The 24656-nt window shown below is 40.0% G+C and overlaps 1 protein-coding gene across 1 annotated transcript in view; it reads right to left on the minus strand.

Moving 5' to 3' along the window:
• Window positions 1–24656, minus strand: part of me1 (malic enzyme 1, NADP(+)-dependent, cytosolic) — a 98943-nt gene that overhangs the window by 47752 nt on the left and 26535 nt on the right. The window contains exons 2-3 of the mRNA XM_030749477.1: window positions 17321–17454; window positions 11849–11998 (exon numbers count right to left, since the gene is read on the minus strand). Of these exons, the coding sequence (XP_030605337.1) occupies window positions 11849–11998; window positions 17321–17454 (284 nt within the window). The remainder of the gene's footprint in view (window positions 1–11848; window positions 11999–17320; window positions 17455–24656) is intronic.

Raw genomic sequence — 24656 nt, forward strand, 5'->3', positions numbered from 1 at the left:
GGTTTGATTTCCCAAGAGCTGCATTTAAGGATGTATTTATATTAACATTACACACTGCTCTCCAATATAAGCACCAGAGGAACTAACAGGGACAGTTCATGGAGGGTGGTTCATGTCCCTGTATTCTCACAGAGGTTTCCCACTGTGCAACAAATGTCTGGACAGATTAATGTGTTTTACATTGAAATAAACAGTGTCCTGACTATCTTCACTGGAAGTCAAAGAGATATAACTAAAGCTAAAAAAAAAAAAACATTTCATAATGCTCAGAAATAGCACATTTTAATTACTATAAATTCCTGGAAAGCCTTCCCAGTTTGGAAGCTGTTTGACTGATTCCACAACTAATACAGCCCATAAGTGCAGATGGATATCTTCAAGTTTTCCGTTTCTAACCTCTGTCCAAATATCTGACAGGACAACAAGCGCTCAATGCCAAAACTGAGCTGAGACCTGATGGAGCTGTCAAAACAGAGAGAAATGAGCCTTTAGTGCGTTCTCACCATTAGCGAAGCAGAGGAGATTGTTAAACTGGCTAATAAGAAACAGATCTGTTAAGATATATTAGTGTCAGACACTGTAGGATCTCATATTTCCAGACAAATGGTCATCTGTAAGTGCAGATATGAAAGCAGTGATTAATGACTGATCTGTTGACTTAGTTCTTATCGGCAGTGAGGAGTGTCCCACTACTTTAGTTAAATTCTGTGTGTTTTGCTATCTTTGTGGGGAATTTCCATTGACTTCCATTCATTTCTACAGCCTAAACCTTACCTTTACCCTTTTCCTAACCCTAACCATCACATACCTAACCCTAACCCTAACCTAAACTCAATTCATACCTTAGCCCTAACTCTGACCCCTGACCCAAAAACAGGGTTTCACCTTGTGGGGACAAGGTTTCAGTCCCCACAAGGAGCAATTGGTCCCCACAACGTAGTATATGTCAGGAAAATTGTCCCCACAAGGTATTATAAACATACGCACACACACACACACACACACACACACACACACTCGAGTTCCTTCTCATTAAGGGGCGTCGACACAGGAAGAGGTTAGCAGAGATGTAGTAACCACACACTGTGCAGTATCAATAAAGTTCAGCAACCTGTAGCAATGAGTTTAACTTTTCTCAAATTTGAAAGGATACTACTAATTGACATATGAGGGGGGTGTAAACACGTTAGAGGGTTAGAGCATGGAATGCCTTCTAGCAAAGAGCTCTCATCTACAAAGTGAAATGCAAAGAGCAAATCGCTTCAGAGAGCTTTGAGAAAGAACGCTCTGCCCTACAAAATGATGGACCAGCTTCCTTGTAGTCTATGAACTGAAACTCTGTAACATGCGCTTAATGTAAAAATATATATTTCAGCATAAACCAAGTAGCTTTGGATGAGGCAAGTGAAAACAAAAGTAGAATTAAGCATAGGTGGCCACAGGTAAGAGTCAAACTCAGTGTCCTGGTAAAAAAGCAGATGTGTTTGCCTCCCCATCTTCCTCTTAAGGTGGATTTTTAAAATTTTCTTGAGTCTTTCAACTGTGAAGTTACTCAAGAACACTTAAATAGGCCATTTCAGACCATTAAAAACAAATGACAAACATGATCCTTAGTTGGAGGATGTGCCCATGGTAATTCTTGGTAACACAGAAAATTGTGTATGTAGCTGAAATTCTGCCACACCTGGAAAAACTGGCATCATGTTGACTCAAACAGGCCGTTGTGGTGCATTGACCACAAACTGTCAAACACAGTTAACCAGCTTCATCAGGCCATGACTGAAGTTATATGGTGACAGCATGCTGCTTAATTTGTTTGGTGTTTCCCAGAGTTTGAATCATTCAATCTGGCCACACACACACACACACACACACACACACACACACACACACACACACACACAGTACCAGTCAAAAGTTTGGACACAGTCACAGTATGCCCAAACTGTATATATTGTTAGTGTAAAAAAAAAAAAAAAAAAAAAAAAAAAAAAAAAATATATATATATATATATATATATATATATATATATATATATATATGGAACAGATCAGGAAAGAGAACTCCAGAGATTACAGATGACAAAGTTCCAACAAGTTTGGATTCGAACTCTGGGAAATTTTGCTTTGGAGTTTCCACTTAATCCTGTGGGAAACAAAGGTGGATTCAGCAAACTACTCAGACACTTTTCCATGTGTGACGGCAACGATTTGTATTTGTCACATCTGACATGTAACACCAGCCTGTTCACAGGATACAGTGGGGGAAACAATTATTTGACTATGCAAATCAATTTATACGTTTTACGTAATGTGTTTTTTCAGGATTTTTTTGGGTTGATATTCTCTCTGTCCATTAAAATGAAACTATATTGAAAATTAGAAACTGCTCATGTCTTTGGAAGTGACCAAACTTACAGATCAAATTATTATTTCTCCCATTGTATACTCTATGACCTTTAGCCCTTAATGTTAAAAACCCTAAATATTTTTTTTCTCACTTTAAAGTTTGACTGCATTCTTCGGTGTAACACACCTATGGAGAATACTGGGACCCATGCCATTAAGGAAAGTGATAATGAAATAGATACAGATACCCCACGTATGTGGCAGTAGGGCTCTCCGTTTGCATACAGATACTTCATTAGGTAACACATACCTATAGTTATATGTCACACAACAATAAGGCTAGTGCAGGTCAGTTGTGTGAAACAACTGTGCTGAGGCCCTGGCAACCCACGTATACTAGCTTTGTATTCCTCAGACATCTGTTTTGGCAACCAAGCAGTACACACACATTTGAATCTTGACAGGTATAATAAAGACATGATATAGTTTTGTTTCAATTTGCCGTCTGTTGGTTTATGGGAGCTCTGTTGCCGCAGTCTAGGAGAAAACACCATTGTTAAAACAGGGGGCCAAGTAAAAAGTGGAGAAGGTGGGCAACGTCGCAAAGCAGGGTAATTCCACACGGTGTCACATTTAACTCGTCATCCTCTCTCACTTTTCAGTTTTATAGTTCCACCACATTTTCTCAAAGAGATGACAGCTACATCAACGCTGTACTAGTTTGTGTATAGCCATTTCCCCAAGTCCTTTGACTCACTGTCATCACATTCATTTCTGCAATGTTTTCCCCTCTTGTCCTAATGCTCTGTGAAATTCCCATTAAAGCTATTAGAGAAGATCTAACCTTTCAGTTTGTGTGACATATGCTCAATACATTTTCTGCTGCATGCTGCTGAGGTACCACTGGGTGTGCTTTAAAACTGCAGAGCAGACTGAGTGTGATTTACACACACAGTATCAGATAAGTTTCATGGGGATGGTAACGAGTCGTGTTTTCCAGTGTGGGCTGGTGAAATATTACTACCGCACACCAAAATTTGACCTGTTGAGATGATGTGGGGGATAAGCGCCAAGCACAACTGTGCTCTATAATTTAGTTTTGCAAGAGAATAGAGAGTTTTGTTAATGTGTCATTCAGCAACTCCAGTAAGGTCTGACTGAAATTGTTTATGAGGGGAAAAAAAAGGGTGGTGGTGGTGGTGGAGGGGGTTATTGCAATAGTTCATTTTGTGTTAACCATTTTCTGGACTGGCATCTGGCTGGCTGAACACTGCCAAAAGACCTTCAATGGACTTCAGTAACATCTGGATTTACCTGCTATTTCATGTCAAAATGAGTGCTGCAAGATGCGTGCAGTTCAGTCCAAATGTTTTTGGACAGCGACACAGAGAATTTTAAATCAAGCCATCGGGATGCGATCGAAGTGCAGACTTTCAGCCTTAGTTCAAGGGTTTTAACAAAAGTATTGCAATAACTGTTTAGGAATTACAGCCATTTTCACAATCCTCCAAAATGATAAGACAATTAATGAACTGTATGAAGAATAACTCACCTGTCTGTGAGTTGCTGTTAGCTCCTAATCCATCCATCCCAGCACTGCAAACACCAGCAGCCTTCCACGTCCACATAACTGTACTGAATGTGGTTATGCACTGACATGACTGTATGTCAGTTTATTCTGACACAGCCTATATGCATATCATCATTGTCTAGGACAGAATACTGTTGATGATTTTCAGACATACAGTATAATTGACATTAATTGCTCATAGCAGTTTCCCAGATTGGAAATTTGGGCATTTTAAGGTTTTTTTTTTTTTTTTTTCTTACAAAGCTGGGACCTGAAACCCTGTGAGTTCAGACTGTGACTGGATGCACCCCAACAGAGAGTGTGAGAGACTGAAGCCAAACCTGTCTGAAGTGAGGCAAGACATGGACAGAACTGGCCAGGCAGGCTTTTGGGCTGTCGGCCATTAGCCAAACCAAGCCTAAGTTAATATGTTCGCAATGATTTCATGGTCATTTCTTAAAGACACAGTGTAGCAAGTGGATTTTCTTCGAAAACACCAAATCCAGCCACCTGGTTCCCTGGGCAGGCTGCAGCACTCTTGGTCATGGAAAGTTAAGGCAGTTTGAATTAGCAATGGTCCCTGGTAATACAGGTCAAAGACAATTCAGCCAGGTAGTCTTAGTCCAGTACACAGTTATTCAAAACATATATTTAGTTTGGTTACTTTCCATGTTTACACAGTAAATGGCAACGCTGCTGTGGATTTAAACTGTATATGAAATTATATCTCATTTATTATACGAAGGGATACTGCAGGATAACAGGAGTTAGGTCTACTGTGTCCTAAAATTTCTTTGCTTTCACTGGCTCAAAAATTTCCTTGGACATAAGCTCTATATTGTTATACAAAGTCCTCAAAGTCCAGAGTAGAATTATTTCCAAATGTTTGCCAAGTTCTTTGTGAGGTCAGTGTAATTCCAAACCATTTCTCTGCTTCTTACATCTTCATTACTTCTCCCATTGAAACAAAGCATATCCTGACTTCACTTAGCATCTACCAAAGAGTAGAAATGCTGTAAACGAACTCATCAGTAAAAATCATGCAGTCGGTCAAAATCTGGAAAGAAATTCTCTCATTTATGTGGGGTAAGTGGATTTCTTTTACTTGTGTTTCATCATGGTTCAACAATCCTGTATGGATTAACAATCCTGAAGAAAAATGTAGTTTGCATTTGTCCTGGATGTTCATCAATCTAAATGAAATGGCTTCTCACACACTTGCAGTGTAACACTGTGTGTGGGCCTGAATAATGTGAAGTCACAGCTCAAAAGCCCATAATCTGCGATGTTGGAACACTTCATCATCCAGCACGTGTCCCTTTAGAGGTGGCTAAAGCCTTCAGCTGATGCCTTTCATTAGAACCTCCTGCAGTTCAACTTCTGATTTAATCAAAGGACACTCACGACTTTAGCATGCCTCTATTCAAGTGGTGTTCCAGTACATTTATTAAAAATACTGTAATACTCTAGGATTTCATATTCATCAACCTCACACAAATCTGATCTATGCTGCTCTAACTTTTTGATTAATCAGTTAAAATATGTCTCCCACATGTCCATATAGTCTAGCCAATAAACATTTGCCTGCAGGCTCATAAATGAAGCATTGCCAGTTCACACAATTATTTTCCAGATAGTAGGTACAGTCAAATGTTTTCAGCTTAAGGTAAATTTTTCTTGCAAACCTTTCAGTGAAATTGTCAGCTTAGGAAGTGTGCCGCCTGTGAGACCAGTTTCACTCCTAACTCATCACATATGGACGCTTTATCTGGACCTGCTAGTTATTGGTGCCACATATGAACATGGCGAAGCCCTTAAAGCGACTGTATTTGAACTAAAACCACAATCTTTTGCCTAAACTTAAGCAAACAGAGAGACAGCAGGACAGCATGGTGGTGCAGGGGTTAGCACTGTTGCCGCACAGCTAGAAGGTCTGGGTTTGAATCCACCAGATTAGTGGCTGAACAAGAGGCAACAAGACACTCCTGTGCTTCAGGAGACCAGCACAGAGGACACGGGAAGAGCACAATGTAAAACGCATAGCACATAAGAGACTCTCAGAGATTTGAAGACAAAGGCAGTTGTGTGCAACTGCTAGTGATCAATAAGGTTACTGACAGAAACCATTCACAACTTTTAATTCTTTCAGATAGATCTTGCTTACGTGTAGTTGTTGAACTGAACTGTGAGTGAGTTTGGGTTTTAAAGGAATGATGAAAATGCACTGCTGTAAAGAAAAGGAGTGCAGAGGAGAGCAAAGCTGAAGATAAAAAATATCCAATTTCATTGTATTTATGTTATTTTTACAATCGTTCATTAAAAATAAATTCCCCTCTGATAAAATGCCTGTATTGCAGTGCAACACAGTCCATCTTTGAAAGATTTCAGTGAAATCTTAATGGGCTGACTGCATAGTACAAATGTAGCTTCTGTATATAATATCATATGCACAGGCACACAGGTGGTAAGACCTTTAACACAACAGAAGTGGCAGAAGAAAAAGATCTTCACTCTTTCTGTCCAGCTCCTGACAGAAGCACAGTTGCACACACCCCTCACATTCAGACTGGAATCCACTAATGGGCTACCCATGATCATCTATCTCCATCAGTAAAATGGACTGGTTTGTATCTTTTAACACAAGGGCTACTTGAAAACGGTAAAAGGACTTTGTTCATGACATGTTCTCATTTAGACACACCAAAAAGGGCATGGGTGCACTGGAAATGGCTGAACTAGCAGTAATTACTTTCATACTACACTTGGAATCATATTTCTGCTACAAAACTTTATCATTTATCACAATTGGACACTTTTAACTGTCAAAGTACACAACCTGCATTTATGGTGAAAATAGAAACAAACATTGTGAGATGAAGACAGGCTAACATTTATGCTAAACACTCAAAAACTTGCAAACCAACAAAAGTAAGAAGGGCCACTAATCTCCTAATAACGTGAATTATTCCTTTCTCTGACAGCTTCTGCCCAATCTGAAGAACAGTGACTCAGCCTTGGTTTGACACTTACTGTGCTCAGCATTTAGTGTTTGGTCTCTTTGAGGCAGATTAGCTGGTAAAGTCAGCTGAGACATGGAGAGGTTCCTGCTTCCACACAGAAAATCTTTATATCTGAATGCCAGTGAGTAAGACCTAATCTGCTGCTAGGGTGGTCAGGCTAGAAGTGGTCAGGCACACACACACACACACACACACACACACACACACACACACACACACACGGGTGCACAGTGACATCAGTAATCCAGGATTTCCAGAATTTCCTTTGAGTGAAAAGTGAAATAAGAAACAGAACTGCATTTTTATGCCAGATGTACCCAGACGAAACATGAAACTTCAGCTTATCCTTCAGGATCAGAGAAAAAAAAAACACCGAAATTAGAGTCATGGTTATCATGCATACCGGTTCACCCCGTCAAAGTTAGTTGTCCATCAAGTCCACTTGCTCTGGTGCAGACCCTGACCTAAATGACGATCATGTGTCTTCAGCAGTAACATGAAGCAAAATTTTGCAGGTAGAGTGGTTCCTTACAGTCACGATGACAGTGTAAGTTTTGGTAAACTTTTTTCTCTTGATGACATAATAGTTCATGGGTGCAACATGTGTTCATATTTGAATTTGCATGATCTGCAAAGGGACATGTGCCACCTGAGTTTATCCAAAAGGCAGCACTTCTCCTTAGCTGCAGTTTTTTCAGGGTTTTTTCAGGTGTGTGGATAACACAGGAAGTGGCAGTGGCGCAGTGGCCTTGCAGCGCTGCATTGCGTTGTGTCCTTGGGCAAGACACTTAAACCACATTGCCTAACCTAACGCTGGTCTCTGGCTGCATGACCGAAGATGCTCGTCTCTGGATGAGTGATCTGGAATGATCATTTCATTGTGTGCCTTGTGCGCACAATGACAATGAGTTGAATCTAACACCACATATTACATGAGAATATCATGCAATGTGACCACCTCCAGCTACTTTGAAAGATGTATATATACATGACTTACAGGCAAAATTTGCAGCCTCATGTTAATACTATAAAAAAAAACTAATTGGCACAGCAAAGTGTTCACTTTTTAAAATCTCAGATATTGATGTCTGATAGTTTCATGGAACTCTTTCAAATATTTCCAAGTATTTCAGTCAGGATGGAATTTAAAATGCAGTAATGTAGATATCACTGGTCTTTTCTCAGGCTATGTCAGCACAGAAACAAACTGAAAACCCAAATCTATTAAAGACTCTTAAAGGCAGTTGGATTTGTCCTCACTGTGTTCTGCTAATTGATCCACTGATGCACATTTATAGAGGCCCAGCTCCCAGCCCTGGAGGCTCTGGCAACGCTGTCTCACTGTGCTGTGAGACAGAGGGAGTGTAGAAAATGACTCCTCTGGGCAGCTCAGTGTGAGAAGAAGAGAAGCATGCTAGGAATATTTTCCAAATAGTTTTGGAAGGATGGAGAAACAGGGAGATGTTGGCTAATGTTGTGTGCTTGGGAGAATTTTGGTTTCCAAGCACCTTAAATGTACCAGAGGTAAGTGTTTAAAACAAAACTGTTTGGACACAATTTGGAAAACTGCGGTTTTACAGCTTATCCAGAGAATCTGAGGAGTTAGTATGACTCAATAAAGCAAAATTCTGGCATTGCTGCAGAGCAGATTCCTGACAGCAGGAAGTACTGGTAAATCTCTATAGCGACTAGGCATCTTCAAAACATACACTGTGCTTGTGTCTCAGTTCCCATCCTTCCATTAGTACACTATGTACACTATATATGTACTTACTGTATGTGGAATGTGAAATTTTAAAAGGTCAGTGTTGTCTTAGATCAAGTGGCTCCATAGTGTAGCCACTTACCTAATAAGCAAAAGCTCCCTGGTTTGATCCCTTGAAGAGACGCAAATCTCTTTGGGGTTATGTCACGCAGAGTATCTGGTGTAAAAATCTGCCAAATGAAATGTGTGGAGTGAGCCCTTGTGAATAGAGGAGCAGCTGAACATAGTTTCTTTGTCTAGTGTTGTCTTAAATTGAGTTGTGTACTTATAAGAAACGATGTTTGTAACAGTAGCTACTATGTTTTGTGAGTATTTGCAACTTGTCATGCTTTTGACCGCACATAAAACTAAATAGTTCTACAGTAAAGACGACACTTTAACACATATGAACACATAACAATGCTAGAACATGTAATATGTGGTTTCAAGTGCCACTGCTGGCTAGCGAGCTTGCGTTTGCACAACCATCGGTGTGGACAGCATATCCACCATCAATACCATCGATGTGACGATAATGGAAAGTTTGGAAAGTGTCGGGTCATTTATCAGTCCAGAAATATATGTATAATTTGTAATATTATAGATTTAGATTTTCTACTTCTAATTAAAGGATTGCAATGTTTTGCAGCTAACCATGGCTAACAGAAGCTTTGAGGTAGCTACTTAATGCCCAAAATCATGATGATGAAACTAACTCAGTTGATAAGGTTAGTCAATAGAGTCAACTTTTTGCCAAAAAATGATTGAAAAACCATAATGAAAAACAGAATAGTTACAATGTTTGTTATAAGAAAGGGTAGGGCTTTGATAAACACAAACAGAGCCATTGCAAACTATTCCAATAAGAATATAAAGGGTCATAAATGCCCCCCACTACTGTCATATATAACTTGGTTGCTTAAGGCTTAGCAGAGTCAATAATTATAGTTCCAGTTAAGTGATGTTAAGGGCCCATGAAGGACAGTTAAATGGTGGCCTTTTCTCTATCAGTGAAAGCAAACAGATGACTTGTAACCACCTGAATAAGGTTAAATGTAAGGAGGAGGATCCAAGAAAAACAGAACATGACCCTGAATGCATCACCAAGAATGAAAGCAGTATCAAGATGATATCTAATAGTAGCTGCTCAGGGAGTTTTGTTGTCAGATAGCGAGAGACTTGGACCTGATGAACCTATCTGAAGGAAAACAGATATTAGCAGAGAGATGTGTGTGTGTGTGTGTGTGTGTGTGTGTGTGTGTGTGTGTGTGTGTGTGTGTGTGTGTGTGTGTGTGTGTGTGTGTGTGTGTGTGTGTGTTTACAGTAGGAGAAGAGGAAACCAGTGAACGTCTGTCTGCTGGGAGCAGAGCCAGATCCAGTTAAGGTAAATGCTGGACTGATTTCAACAGCTTACAGTGGTTTTGCCTCGAGCTGAGCAGTCCAACCACACTCCTACTTTAAGGCCTACCGCAACCTCTAAGTTTGTTTCAGATTTTATACCATCAAAGGGTCCAGCTCCAGCATAAGATACACATAGTGTAAGAGTCTGAGCTTCTGGTTTAGTTACAATACAACCAATGATTTGGTAGCATACATGCTTGAAGACTTATATGGCTTTTAGCCTTGGGTGAAATAATGATCTACAAAGTTGTGAAATTAGAATTGAAAACAGCAGCTATTTAACAAGACTATTGCTGTTTGCCTGTCAACCTGTATATCATATAGTCAAATCCACCACCTGTTATATGCTTTTAATGCAATGGCAGAATTGAGCTAAAGACAATGATAATCTTGAAAGATGCAATTAATCCATGTAAATGGTAAAGCTTTTTCAATTTTAAAAACAACACCCTAAAATATTTGATACAATACTGCCTTTGGTAGGGAAAAACATTGCACAAAAAATGTGGATGTAGCTTCCAGATCAGAATGAAGCCACTGTGGAAATGCCTTGAACTTGCATATATCCAAAGCTACGTACACACTGGAAATGATTCACAGTGATGTGGTGCAAATTCAAGTGACTATGGGAGAAATAACCGCTGGGAAGTGGGAGGTAATCCTGCTTTTGGACCCAAATGTAGAATTCTTGAGACACAGTGTAACTCAAGAGCAGAGATATTAAGGAACTTCTTCATCAAAAATACAAACAAAGGTGTCAGCCAGGCTGGAGCTAATAATCTAACTTGGAATCATAAGAGGATGTGGAATAGGGAAAACTACCACAATAAAACAGGAAATCTAACACTGAGACCAAGACTAAGACATTCAAACTTGACACAGAGACAAATGAAAAAACATGGAGCCAAGATAGGAGGAACAGAATGGGATTAAAAAAGGGGAAACCAGACAATCACCGATACAGGACAAACATGGAGACACGACTGGGGAAAACAGAGAGGTCACAAAAGATAACTTAATATTACATAACCAAAAAGATAAACTAGAATACAAACAGACTACAAACAGGATATAATAACAAAGGAAAAAGCAGTTTAAGATAATTTTTAAAAAATTATATCAAAATGCAAAAGAAATTAGTGCCATTTAAATCTATCACTGTGCTGCAGATAGTAGCATTTGGTTCTACAAGACAAACAATAGGGCTGACTCACCAGTGACATACCATTAAATCATTGCAGAAGAAGAATAAAATAATGGCATTTCACTCTGTTTCATGTATTTGAGTGAGTTGGTTCATCTCTCCAGTGAACGTCACATGCTTTACGGATGCCATAATGTACTATATCAGTTTAGATACTAGATCTGTTTAGATTTTACTATTGTTCCTATACCAACTTTTTCCACCATAGCCAAGTGTAAAAACTTATTTTGGATACTTCTACCACTGCGCTATGGTATGTTACTGGCTGACACCTGTGACTAGGCATTTCTTTCCAGTGGACTCAGTGTGTAAAAGGGCAGCCCGAAGCAGTGGAATATTGATGCCACATAGCCAGCAGTAGAAAGAAATGTTGGCTGATACCGAGCACAACAACCAATACCATAAAACACTTAATAACCAAGTGTTAGAAGACCAACTGAGGGGAAACAACATCGCCTGAAATAAGCTGAAACTAAACTTAATGTTAACTGGGTTTATTTGCATAGGAATGTACCATTTCACAATGCAAGAGGGAGAAAAACACTGTGGGAATGACTCACCTAGGCCTTCTGAATATGAGGCTATACTGCTGGCAGGCCAGGCCCACAGTGGGGGTGTAAATGATGGGCATGAACCTTTCAATGTCTGACAACAGCACCCGATAGAAGAGCTTCTCGTTGCGGTCCTGGAGCCCCATTAGGAACACATATCTGGGAGTGACAGAGAAGAAAACAGAGCATGTTAATCTTAAACATCTTGACAAATGGTACCTGCTGACCTAAGTTTATTAAAGTCAGATGTTAAATCCTGGATGTTTGTGAGTGAGAGGCTGGAGGTTTATATGGCTACAACAGTTCACAACCCAGGAAGATTAAAGGAACTGAAACTACCAAAAACGTGAGAAGTTAAAGAAAAGAAGAATTCTCCCTAAAATTATTTGTAAAGACATTTTTGCTTGTGCTCCAAATTACTGAAAAAACAAACAGAATAAAAACCACTTCCCAGAAAACCTACACAAGCTTTTTATTCTGATTGTAGCTTGATTGGGAACTGAAGCTTTGCATTTGAACTAAATTAAGCAGAGCACGCCTGAAAGGGCTCTACTCCTAATCAGAGAAGTTTCCATAAAGTCAAGAGCACAAGGTGCCTCTTGTTGAGGGGATAAAAAGCATGGATGGCCTCTCTGCTATAGGTTAGGCCCCAGCAGCTGCACAATGCACGGTGCTGACAGCTGCTCTTAAAGAGACATGTTCTCATATTGATGAACCCAAATAGCTTCAGATGGAATAAATCCAGGGAAGGGCGTTGTTTTTGCAGTATGACATCAAAGTGAATGTAATTTCACCTTAAATCTGTTATTTGATAAAGACTCAAAGAGAATATGTGTCTGTTTCCTACTGTGAGCTTTTATTTTTCTCAATTTAAGGTCCAAATTGATGAAACTGTGTCCACGACACCTAAACAAATCTGCTGAGGAGAACCAGAAAGCTACAGAAAAAAAAGTTGTTGTTACCTCGCTCACCGATAGGAGGAGGGAGGTTATGGTTTCGGCTGCCTTGGTCTGTCTGTCTATCTTTTAGCAGAATGACTCGGAAACTTGTGAACAAATTTCAATGAAAATTTGTGGAGTTTCTGGGGGTGATACAAGAAGACCAACAATTTTGGTGGCGATCTGGATCACCATCTGGATCCAGGATTTTCTAAAAGGATTCTTTACCACTGCGAGATAGGGACAATATTCACATATTTGCATCTAACCTTATGAGGATAAGTCAGAATCCTCTAAAAAAGATTTAGGGTGCAACATGACCATAGGTTCTGTCATATAGCAAAAGTTTGTTCATGATTGCTGCAAATCATAATTCTTTCCTGTAGAGTAAGAAATAAAATCAATGACAAAAGTATGAACACAGTTACCCATTCATATGAATGGGTAAGCTTTTGACTGTACTGCTGAATCTGATGTAGTATGACAATGTTGGGTATCTATTGCAATGTAGTATTGGGACATAGAAAATTTGGGGTGGGCGAGGTATGCACTCTACTGAGTGCCCTTCTAGTTTTATGTTCAGTGGATTTGTTTCAGGTGAAATGGAAGATTATAAAACTTTATCACTTTACAACACCTAAAAAGAGACTGAAAAATGTTACTCTGGTGCTCTTTGTCTGGCCAAAGCAGCATAATGACAGCTTGTTTCTGTTGTTGAAACACTGTGCAAAGTATGCCTTTTTATGAAGGAGAATGCTTGGTTCTAGTCTACACTAAGCAGCAACCTCTAGGGCTTAAAAATGAAGCCAACTTGGAAATGCAAAAAACTGCAGTTCCAAAAGTGAGCTGATTCAAACAGACCTTTATGGAAAAGGACCAATTTCAGCTATGAAATTAACATTTTTACAACCTGGTACAAAAAAATTTTTGATCTACTTTATGCTTTCATAACAACTGTAGGGTGACTGAAATTTCCCAAGCTAGGGAAAACAATGGTTGAAGACCATGGCACAACCAAATGTATTGTGACTGTGTGCAATGAACTTGTGAACTTGCTGCCTTTAAAATGGTTGCTTCAAAGACGGGGACCATGACTGCAGCCACTGGCAGTCAGTTGCTGTCTTCAGCGTGACTTTGGTGTGTCAGTTTGCCATTGAATAGGATCAAGGTGGTAATTACATGTGAGCTTTTTGTGATAATATGGTGATTAACTGTGATGCACTGGCAAAAATCACAAATCTGCGGACATCTGTTACAAATCTGTTGCCGTCCACATACACATTAATTCAGATTAACTTCTTACATTCAGTGTCCAGCAAGATTAGAAAGGTAGATTTGAAGCAGAAATTCTGAAATTTCTTAATAAATAGTGACGTAGTTGCTGCCAATATAACTGCAAAATGACACTGCTCTCTGCAACCTTGCTTCAATATCAGAATGTAACCAGAATACAACCAGTTAAGTCAAGTCCCCTCAACAGCACAAACTGACTCAGACAGATTGCAACATATTGGCAATCTGCATTTATAACTTAGCAATCATTTATAAACTTTTTCCAGTCTGTCTGCTTGAACTTTGATTGATTCTGGACAGGTTGCCTCCCACCGGGTTACCTGTGGAATTGCCTTGCAATCGAAAGTGGCCACCCAGAGGTTGAGCATGCAACATCCTCAACCACAAGTGCTTGCAATCGGTCTCCAACAGCAAAAATAATAATAATAATAATAATTAACTGCACTCATTCGCCAATCACTGATTTTTCCTATTCACAAGGAGGCTGCTGTTCTATTTTACTCTAGTGTGACTAAACCATTACTGCTTAAAGTTAGGGTGTGGCTGCTTTGATTGACAAGTATGCTGACACAGTAACCTGTAACAGAAAATCTATGGTCCACACTTAACAGATATGGACATTTTTGAAATGTCTGCAAAAAAGAGATGATTATTTATAAGGATTAGTAATGTCCTTTGTAGATAATACATGAATATTAATGTTTACCTATGAAAGCTGTTGTGGCACAGTCCAGAACCCACATCAATGTGGGGGAAAAAGCAAAGAGTAGATTATGAACTCATTAAAAAATTCAAACAAACATGTTGAAATTTTCAGCAAAGGCAGAGGGAGCAGAGGTAGACCTCCAGAGTTTTCTTTGGACACTGGCTGCTTTCTCTCTCTTTTTCAGTCCAGTCCTTGTACCTGACTATTTTCAGAGGAATGTTTTGTTTATTTGCTAAGTAACTTAACACTGACCTGTGACTCATTCAAGCATAAAAAAGGCACCTAACTCAAGGGATGAACCAGTGTTGTGTCTACACATAACAGACAACTTAGCAACTAACCATTTTTAAATTGAATCTTTAGTTGCTTGTAGCCCGTTCCAAAAACACTTCATTTTTTTCCATTTTTTTAGCTGAATCTATGAAAAGTGCCAAAGATAGCAGCAAGTTGACATTGGGGATCTTGTCAAAATTGATGGAATTATGAACACAGGAAAGTACCACCAGAGTTTGAGCCACTGTGCTACAGTATACCGTCTAGAATGGCTTCATTTTTTAGCACAACAGTGATCCCAAACACACTGCCAATGCAGTAAAAGTATACATGGATAGAAAAGCACAAAAAGTAACTGCAGAACCTCTGTTTTTGCCTTCTACTGTATTTCCATGAATTTCTGTGCATGTTTCAATAAATGCCGGCACCTCTTTCCAGTTATCATAACAAAATATAAAGAAATGAAGGGGCCTTAAGACTTTTGCACAGTAGTATTGATGGAATTTAAAGAGAGACATAAGTGAGATGTGGTGATCTCATTTGGTTATTTTCACTATATAAACCTTTCTACAACATGCTTTCATGGGCTGAGAGAAACCACATTGTGATTTGTAAGGGAACTGATCCTCATGCGTAAAATAGGTGGAGTTCCCGCTTCAAATGGAAACACAAAGAAAGACATTATTGAGAAAAGGTGGAAACTGCATTGACACATGGCTTCAATTTAGCACAATAAAAGACATTTTACATTTTTCTTCAACATTTTAATGACTTCACTTGTCATTGTCAGTCATCAAAACCACGACTAATTCTGTCTCCACATGAACTCCTAATATATCGCTGCAGGGTGATATTGTTTGATTTCATGCTGGCAAATGTTAAGAAAGAACACTTTCTCCATTCTTAACCTTAAAAGGCGAGCACACTCCCACACTCAGGAAACAGCAATATTTACAGTACACACTGCTTTATAAAGCAGGATCCCTGCTGACTTACTGGGTGCATTGCTTCCTTTAAAGTCAACCTAGTGGGGCAGCCAGGACGCCATCTATCTCTTTCTTAATCTATCTTAGCATGAGCGATCAACCAGCGCTGCTCTGCCTGGGCTCATTTTAAGTCTGTTAAAGCTTTTTAACAACATCACTGGATGTGAAGTTTCCCCCTTAGCCGTACTATTTTATGTCCTGCAGTATTTAGCTTGGCAAAGACTTTGAACATCCATTTCCTGTGTTGATGGCACAGTCACAGCAAGCACTTGAGTTACTCCATCATTTCAAGTCATAAACGCATGTGCTTGCAGTGCTGTTCTCTTTGCCATTCTTTGTCACAAAAAAATTCGAAACCAAGACAAATTCCTCAAGTGGGAGTCGAGATAGCGGATTAAAATAGCATGGGAAGAAGACGTTTTGAGTTATGCCCAATAAAAAATGAATGACAATGTTTAGCAGTAAATACCAAAGAAGGATTAAGAGTTGCAAAGCAGACTGTATGCAAACATAGCAGGCTTGAGCAATGCCAGGCAAATAGCAGTCTGATCCACAGGAGCAAAACTCACAGCTGGAACATGCACAAGTCCCAGAGACAGATTATAAGTGACATTGATAGGGTGTGGGAATTGCAATGTCAGGCTTGTAATAACTGTTTTATATGCTGATGCTGCGCTGTTGCTATGGTGAAAAATGAGGAGGCTTTTATAAAGCTATCTAACTCCTGCTGACCCTGAATCCTGTCTCACAAACAAACTTCACTCGTTCTCGACATTATAGTGGCAGCTGACTGGAGCAAGAGGCGGCTTCACAAGCACATATTATTCAGCACTCTGCAGATAATTCAAAACAGTAAACCAGATGACGACTTTGAGTGATCAAAGAGCCTAAACTGAAATGTTAGCATGTGGTACTTTCATTGCATGATGCTAAAAGCATCAAGTCTGATGAAGCGTGTAAAACCGATTGCAGTTTTCATTTGGACTCTATGGAGGATATAAAAACAAGAAGAGGAGGGAGGAGAGATGGAGAGAATAGTGTGCAGGTTTGGTAGGTAAAATCTATGGCATTTGGAGATGGATCTAGACTTCAGAAGGGCTGATCAGTAATCCCTTTTGTGTCTTGAAGGCTTTCAGATGTGGAACTCTGCATGCATGGAGGATTAGTTGAAATGCAACTCTTCAATGGCTGCTGATTTGAAGCTGTTTTGAAGAACATAAGGTGGGTAAGTCATTCTAGATTGACCGTGAAGAGATTCCCATCTGTGTTTGTGTGCCAGTCTCACCTGTCCAGGTCATCTCTCTTCATGTCATAGTTCTTGAGCACTCGGAGCAGCTGCACGTCCTGGCTGATGAAGCAGGGAGGCAGCAGGCCGTGGATCCCCACCTGGAGACGCTCCTCCAGGGAGAAAGCCATGCCCTACAAGGATACGCAAAAAAACACAATCAAACTCGATTATATGCCATTATAATAACACTGGGAAAAAAACGCTGACTGCTAAATTTGTTCAAGAGCACATCAGCTTCACCAGCTACAAATGATGAGGGAGTTGTCTTTGCAGCTGACTTTGGGTCACACTCTGTGGCCAGTAAAGCCAAGACTGTAGTAGACTTACAGCACAGGTTGCAATCATGCTATGAACTGTGAAAAAATGAATATTTTTGGAAGATATTCTTCAGGCATTTGTGTTCAAAAATTTCTGTGAGCTGAGGGAGATGGCACATCAAACATGTCCTCTGCTCCAGCTGTTTGCTCTCAGAGGGGGTAGGCTCCCTCTCAGAGATGCCGCTGCTAGCTCACATTCTGGTGTGATGTCAACATTTACCAACATATATCCTCAAAGCCACACACATAACAGGGCTCAGGCTAATAACCTGTTTCACTTTGACCTTTGCTGTGACTTTTATCTTGCTCACCCCTGACCTCCAAACTGGAATATGGAAAATAAGAGACAGTGATCTCAATCAGGAGAAGTAATGTGTGTTAAAGTGACACTAGAAAGAGGTGAGGAACTTCAGCTGCTTCAGCTCTTCTGAAAGGATGGCTGTCCCCAAAGAACCCAGTACAAGCATCAAGCCCACATTTAAGACTGGAACAGCTTCCACTATTCTCCGCAAGTGAGGCATGATATGTTGGGCATTTTCAATCCATAAAAGTGCAGCGACCCGGTGAAAGCTCAGCTTCAACACGCCAGCTCTTGCTGCTGACTAGCGAGACAGAAGTGAAGCACGGCTGTAAACGTCTCTGTATTGGATTCCATCCCCGGGCCACCAACAATTTGCATACAACTTTGCCAAGCCACCGGCACTCTCTGTGTTTCTGGTTGTGTTAAAATGGTTCTGAGGTTGTAAAAAAAAAAAAAAAAAGGCACTTGATCACAGGACCCGCTGCTAAAGAGAAGCAGAAAAGCATGAGACGCAGAATAATAAAATTCAGCGACAAACACACTTCAAATTAGGTTTACATTATTTGAATGAAAAAGCAGATGGTTTCCAAACTGTTGGTTTTAGAGTTAATCTCACTGATTCTTTAGGAGAATGAGGGGATGAAACAAGCAAAAACATGCTGTTTCCCTTTTGGCAGGAATGAATTTTGTGTTTTTTTAATTGTCTACAGGCAAGCAGGAATTGCTGTATGTCACTGCATAAGTTAACAGCGTGTAAAAATAAATCTATCTTACTTAGTGACTGTACTAAATCTAAGCATGACTCGGGAAAAACAAGGAATCTGCCATTTGAGACACTGAAATATGAGCCCTGATCTGTCTGTCGTTAGCTGAGGCTCTGGGAAGTCTGTACTTAACGGACCTCAAAAGGACAGAAGCAGCTCTGAATTACAACCTTCCCCAATTATCAAAAAAGATTTTCTATTTTTCAGAGAGCCAGCTGTTCTCATCAGACTCTGTGTGAGTTTGGAGCAGCAGCTGGCCCGAGATGCACCGCTGCTCTGCCGTCTGCAGCAGCAGACCACGTGAGAGTCTTAAAATACACGAGGCAAAATGAGCTTAATATGAGGCTATAAAGTCAGATTCCTCACAATGTTCTTCCATTAGCTGAGATGCACTCGCTGCAGCACTTACTTATGTCCTCTGCGGACTGGCTGCTTTAGACGCAACTCATATTTGAACACTGAAGTTAAAAAACACTCACACACACCCACACAAACAGACAAACGGGAGCCTTTAATTAGCCGAAACACACTTTATTTGCATTGGCTTGCACTTCCTTTGGGAAAAACAGCTTTCTTGCACAGATTAACTGAACAGATTTGCACACATGTAGTGCCAATAATTAGCCTGCCCAAATGTGTGCTCACATTCTACTTTCATAGTGCTTTAACTGCTCTCAGACCCATTAGATTTCGCTTTCACTCAAACTTTCAGATTTTATGCACAGGAGGGGTTTGAAAATAATATTTGCATGTTAGCTGAGTGCTATTTTAAGCTGCTTAATGACTCAAATCAAACGCACCCAAATGTGCATCCTCACTTATTTTTACACCACTTCACAGCAGGTAAACATCAGTCATGACATTATATCTTTAAAAGCTGACATATTAGCACATTTATCCACAAAGGCACTTATTTTTGGTACTTCAAAGAACTATTATTACATGCTAAAGTAAGGTGGTTGTTCCTTTAGTACGAGCAATGCTAACCACTATGAGCATTAATAATGGATGCATTCCTTTCCAGTATTCACTTCCAATGTTAGAAAGTAACTGAGAGTAGTCGTGTTTGTAGTCTTTGTGTTTAATCTGGTGCACGTTTCACCACTGAACTGCAGCTGGTGACGGCAGCCAGCTATCTTATAATGGGCACATTTAATGCTGTCCGTGTTCGGCTCTCCAGCCTTGGTGAGCTTGGCAATGGCGCACATGAACCCGTTGTCCACCTGCTGCACATTCTGGCTGGATCAGCCTTCCAGCTCAGTGCAGATCACCTTGAAAGGAAAATAAGAGCTATAACTGTGAGTTGGGACTGCCACACCTCGTCTAGCCAGCAGATAGGGAAACGAGAAACAAAGAAATAGTAGTGTAGAAGGAAACTTTGCAATCAGTTGTGCATGGTGTTCACTCAGACGGAAAAAAACAAAATCATAAATTTTGAAGTAGGTTGTCAGATATATTTTCGCGAGCACTGCAAATATATATGTGAGATAAAAAGTCCATTAACTCACATATTTAAGGAAGGAGGAGACTTTGCAACTCACAGAATGCCATCCAGTCAGATAAATGATGATGCATAGATGGGATGTTCATGCTGTTAACTTTCTATCTGGGTGATGTTTTATTTGGTCCCATGCAATGTATTAAGTAATTTAATGGATTAGGACACAATAACGTCTGTTGCACCCACAGCAGTGTTCACAGTCCTTGTTTTTTAATGCCAGTAAATCGTTTATTCATATTCAAAAATATGTGCCTGGTGCGATCTCGTTCTGCAAATGAAGTCTGTGGCTTGGGACACAAGAGTGTTTTCCTTTAGGTAGAGAAACGCATAACCATTTAACATGTTTACTTTAGATCACATGCTCTAAAGAAAAGAAGACAGAAGAAAAAAATATGCAAGACAGGAAATAAATATTGAATTTGCACTGTACTGTACAATACGTCACGGCTCTTGCCCAGTACCACGCATCATTAAGAATAATTACCGACAAGGATCAGAGGCTCCCAGTGTCACATGTGTAACAGATACCATTCACGGAGTCTGGTCTTAAATGACTAATTAACATCCCTGAAAAAGGATTGGGCAGCTTGGCAGTCCAGAGGGGGAAACACTGTGCAGCAGAGTGATTTTATGTTTGAAGATAAAACTTGTTGGGTCACACCCAGCCATTGGTGACAACAGGAGACGAGAGCAGGGGTGGGGTGGGTACATGAGAGGGCTTCATGGCAAGAAAGATTAGCAGTACATGGTTCAGAGAGTTTGGCAGGGGAAAGCGTGGGAACCGCTGACACCAGATTTGACATCTTTTTGACTTTTGACTTGAATATTGACTTTGCACCGCCCTTGTTCTTAGCATATAAAAAGAACTGCCAATCTCTTCAGTTTCAGTGTCTGTTTGTCTTTCAGTCGACGTGCCTGTAGATCGACCTAATAATGTACAAAGGAGACCGTTCTCTCAGCACAAGCCAGGGTAAATATATTTAAGGAATGGCGATCCTGAAAAGTTAAGACTGCAGCACACAGCTTTCTGAATATATATATATACCGTATTTTCCGGAGTATAAGTCGCACTTTTTTTCATAGTTTGGGTGGGGGTGCGACCTATACTCCGGAGCGACGTATATGTGACATTTATAACACATGAACCAAAATACTCCAGCCACTTGACATCTCCGTGAACTGCAGCTTTAAGGCAGTCTTGCGTACCCTGTGGGCGCAGTGGATGATGGATGGAGAGCACAGCTTAACGGCAACTGGGAGAATGCACCACCCAACTTTCCTGGAAGTCATTGGATGGATCAAGAAAACATGGGCTTCAGTGACAAACCATCCTGTTGGGATTCAGAAAGGCTGGAATAATTGGAACTGCAGCTGACGACGAGCCTGACTAACGCGACACAGAAGAGGAAGCGGCGCTTCGTCTACGGAGTGTACGGAATTGTTTAGAAGTGACACCGAGGATGAAGAATTCAATGGATTGATGGTTTGGTTAACTTGTTAGTATGTTCTTTATGCTATGGTTATCTGAATAACTTAATGTTACGTTAACATACCGAACACGTGTTCGTTGTGCGTCATGTAGCTGAATGTGTTACGTTAGCATAACGTAGGCGTAACCGTGTTCGTCCTGTTCTTTAATCCATTATTATTTTAAATTGCCGTTCAAGATGGAATTTCTGCTCTGGGTCTCGGATTCTATCACCCCTTATAGTCCAGTGCGACCTATATATGTTTTTTTCTTCTTTATTATGCATTTTTTGGCTGGTGCGACCTATACTCCGGAGCGACGTATAGTCCGAAAAATACGGTATATATATATATATATATATATATATATCCCTCTATGGTACAATGTTGCCATTTGGTAACAAACCCATTGAATTCCTTCCACACACACACAGTACCTCCACTTTTAAGATGTAATGCACTGAAAGAGAGATGGAATCCTAATAGAGCCAATAGCAGTGTTTTTGACACCCTTTTCTGCAGACGTCTTCACAGGGCTGAGCCTCACCATTTGACTCCTCAGAAATCATCAAATAAAAGTATTTTATGACATTTTTTGATCGGGAAAAAATACATACTCATCAATGAATGAGGTAAGTTCACTATTCTGTGGTTTACTGTGCTGTATTTGATCATTTAATATTGTTAAACTGTTAAAATGTGTGGGGGGCATTGTGTGGGGGCAAAAGTGCAGTTACAGTTCACTGTGGGAGAAAGTGCAACTATTATTGGACTATTACATGGAGCGGAAGAAGTAAAGGGAAAGACCCTCCCAACATGTTGAGGAAGACCTGGCTGGGAAGAGGAGCAGAGTTATCACTGCACCAGTTCCACCAGCATCTGTGCGTTGGGACAACACTGATGGCCTGCTGTCATGGCAAAAAGGGGCCGGTGCAAATACCCAGGCTGTACGGGTATTGTCAGGGTGCAGTGCACGAAGTGTGAGACCTACCTGTGCCTCACAGCTGAGAGGAACTGCTTTATGAGTTTCCACAAGCAGTAAGGCAAAGACGGCAGCATGAAGACATTCAAATCAATTGAAAAAATTCCAATAAAATGTTGAAAAATATATTTTAATTGTTTTTAACTTTCAAATGAGTTCCATTGTAAACTGTGAATACTGTTTAGAGTATAACCTGAGTTGTTAAATAAAGGTTTTTACAATAATAAACCAAACTCTCTAGTTTTCATTCATTTCCACTATCGTACAGTGTTGCCAAATGGCAACATTAACAAAAAATAACTAAAAAAATAATATTTTTTAAAAATGTTTCTTAATTATGTTTACTTGGTCATCATAAACATTTTTTTCCCAACTGGCATCATTATGCGTACCGTAGAGGGATATATATATATATATATATATATATATATATATATATATATATATATATATATATATATATATATATATATATATATATATATATATATATAAATGAGTCGACATGCTAACAAAAGATCCAGATATTCTTAATAGAATAAATATCAGTCTTTGCCTTGACTATATTTTCTTGCTTTATGTTCTTCAAAACCAAAGTATGGTGACAAACATACACACTCATGTATACACACAAACCATCCCTACGTTTGTTTGTCTAAACACAGGTTTGTGAAAGTTTCACTGCTGTACTGCCTGCTCCGTCTCTCTCTCGTTCGGGAGCCCTAAACTGGGTTGGGCAGGATAAACCCTAGAAAGCTTCCACATGGCCCTGGCCACATCTGAAGTGCCTGCACCCTGTGCCAACACATGTGATGCCCGCAGCGCCATGTTCCAGAAGCCACAGCAGCAACCTTAACCTGTAATCTACCCACTGGGCAGTGCCAGCTTTTAACCTTGGACTGCTGCCATGCCCACCCCTAAACACTCAGTGGAGAGAGGAAACAGCTAATTAGCTCACCAGATGGCTAAACAAGAAAGTTGAAAGTACAAGTTCTTTGAAGCTGATAAAATGCCTTTCTCTTCTTCCTACGGTGTTCAAAGGGCGGGTCTGGTGCAACTTTTCAGTATAAAGATTTAGAAACCTAAACATTCTGCAATCTCAGCCTTTTAATTTTCTTCAGCCACTACCACACAGAGTTCTGTCTAACATCGAGCTCGTAAGGAGGCTGACAGTAAAGCCACTCCCTTCATTACAGTTCAAATGCACCCTCATATAGAAATTCCTTAATGCCACGAGAGGAGAGGGTGTCTTATCACATCAATAACACTGTCCAGAAACTTTTCTCACATTGTTCTCATATTTCACTGCAGTGAATGCAGTATGCTGGAATTTCCTACACATATGGTGACAAATTACAAACACAAGTTAAACAAATGTATGACTGTCATGCACTCATGCATTCTGATCTTAAAAGATCAGTCCATTTTCCTTAAAGGACTGAGAAAAGAGCAGGATCTGTAGGGGGGCAGGAGAAGCTTTTTAATGGGGTCATCGAGGTTAACTTAGATGAGCCTGCAGACTTGAACAAACTTAAATTCAAGGCCCTCCATCTCATCATATCCACCAAGATAATGATGTACAGTAGGACTGCTTGTTCTCAACCTCTGTATTATTCAGTGGCAATGTGGACTGAAAAACAAAGCCTACAGTGGAAGTACCCCCCCTCCTGAAAACAGTACAGGGGGTGAATTTTTAACACCCATTGCATGATTAGTGGTGTGGCTGCTTTGAGTGACTGGTGGGTGCTGATATCTCTCTGCTAAGCTTTACCTTAGCTGATTAGAATTACTGAAATGGACCTCTCACCCACATCTGTGGTGTTACTGCTTTTTGGAGCATTTTTGATACATGATCTGACACGTATTATATTCATACTGTTCAATATATTGGAAAAAAGATGTTGAATATGGAGTTTTCAGGCTGGAAAGAAAGACTGATGGATGTAGTGAAGGAGGACACACAGAGACTGGCTGGGCTCTCTCTTAGAGATAGGGTGAAGA

Source organism: Archocentrus centrarchus, chromosome 16, assembly GCF_007364275.1.
Source record: "Archocentrus centrarchus isolate MPI-CPG fArcCen1 chromosome 16, fArcCen1, whole genome shotgun sequence".
Classification (NCBI taxonomy): Eukaryota; Metazoa; Chordata; class Actinopteri; order Cichliformes; family Cichlidae; genus Archocentrus; species Archocentrus centrarchus.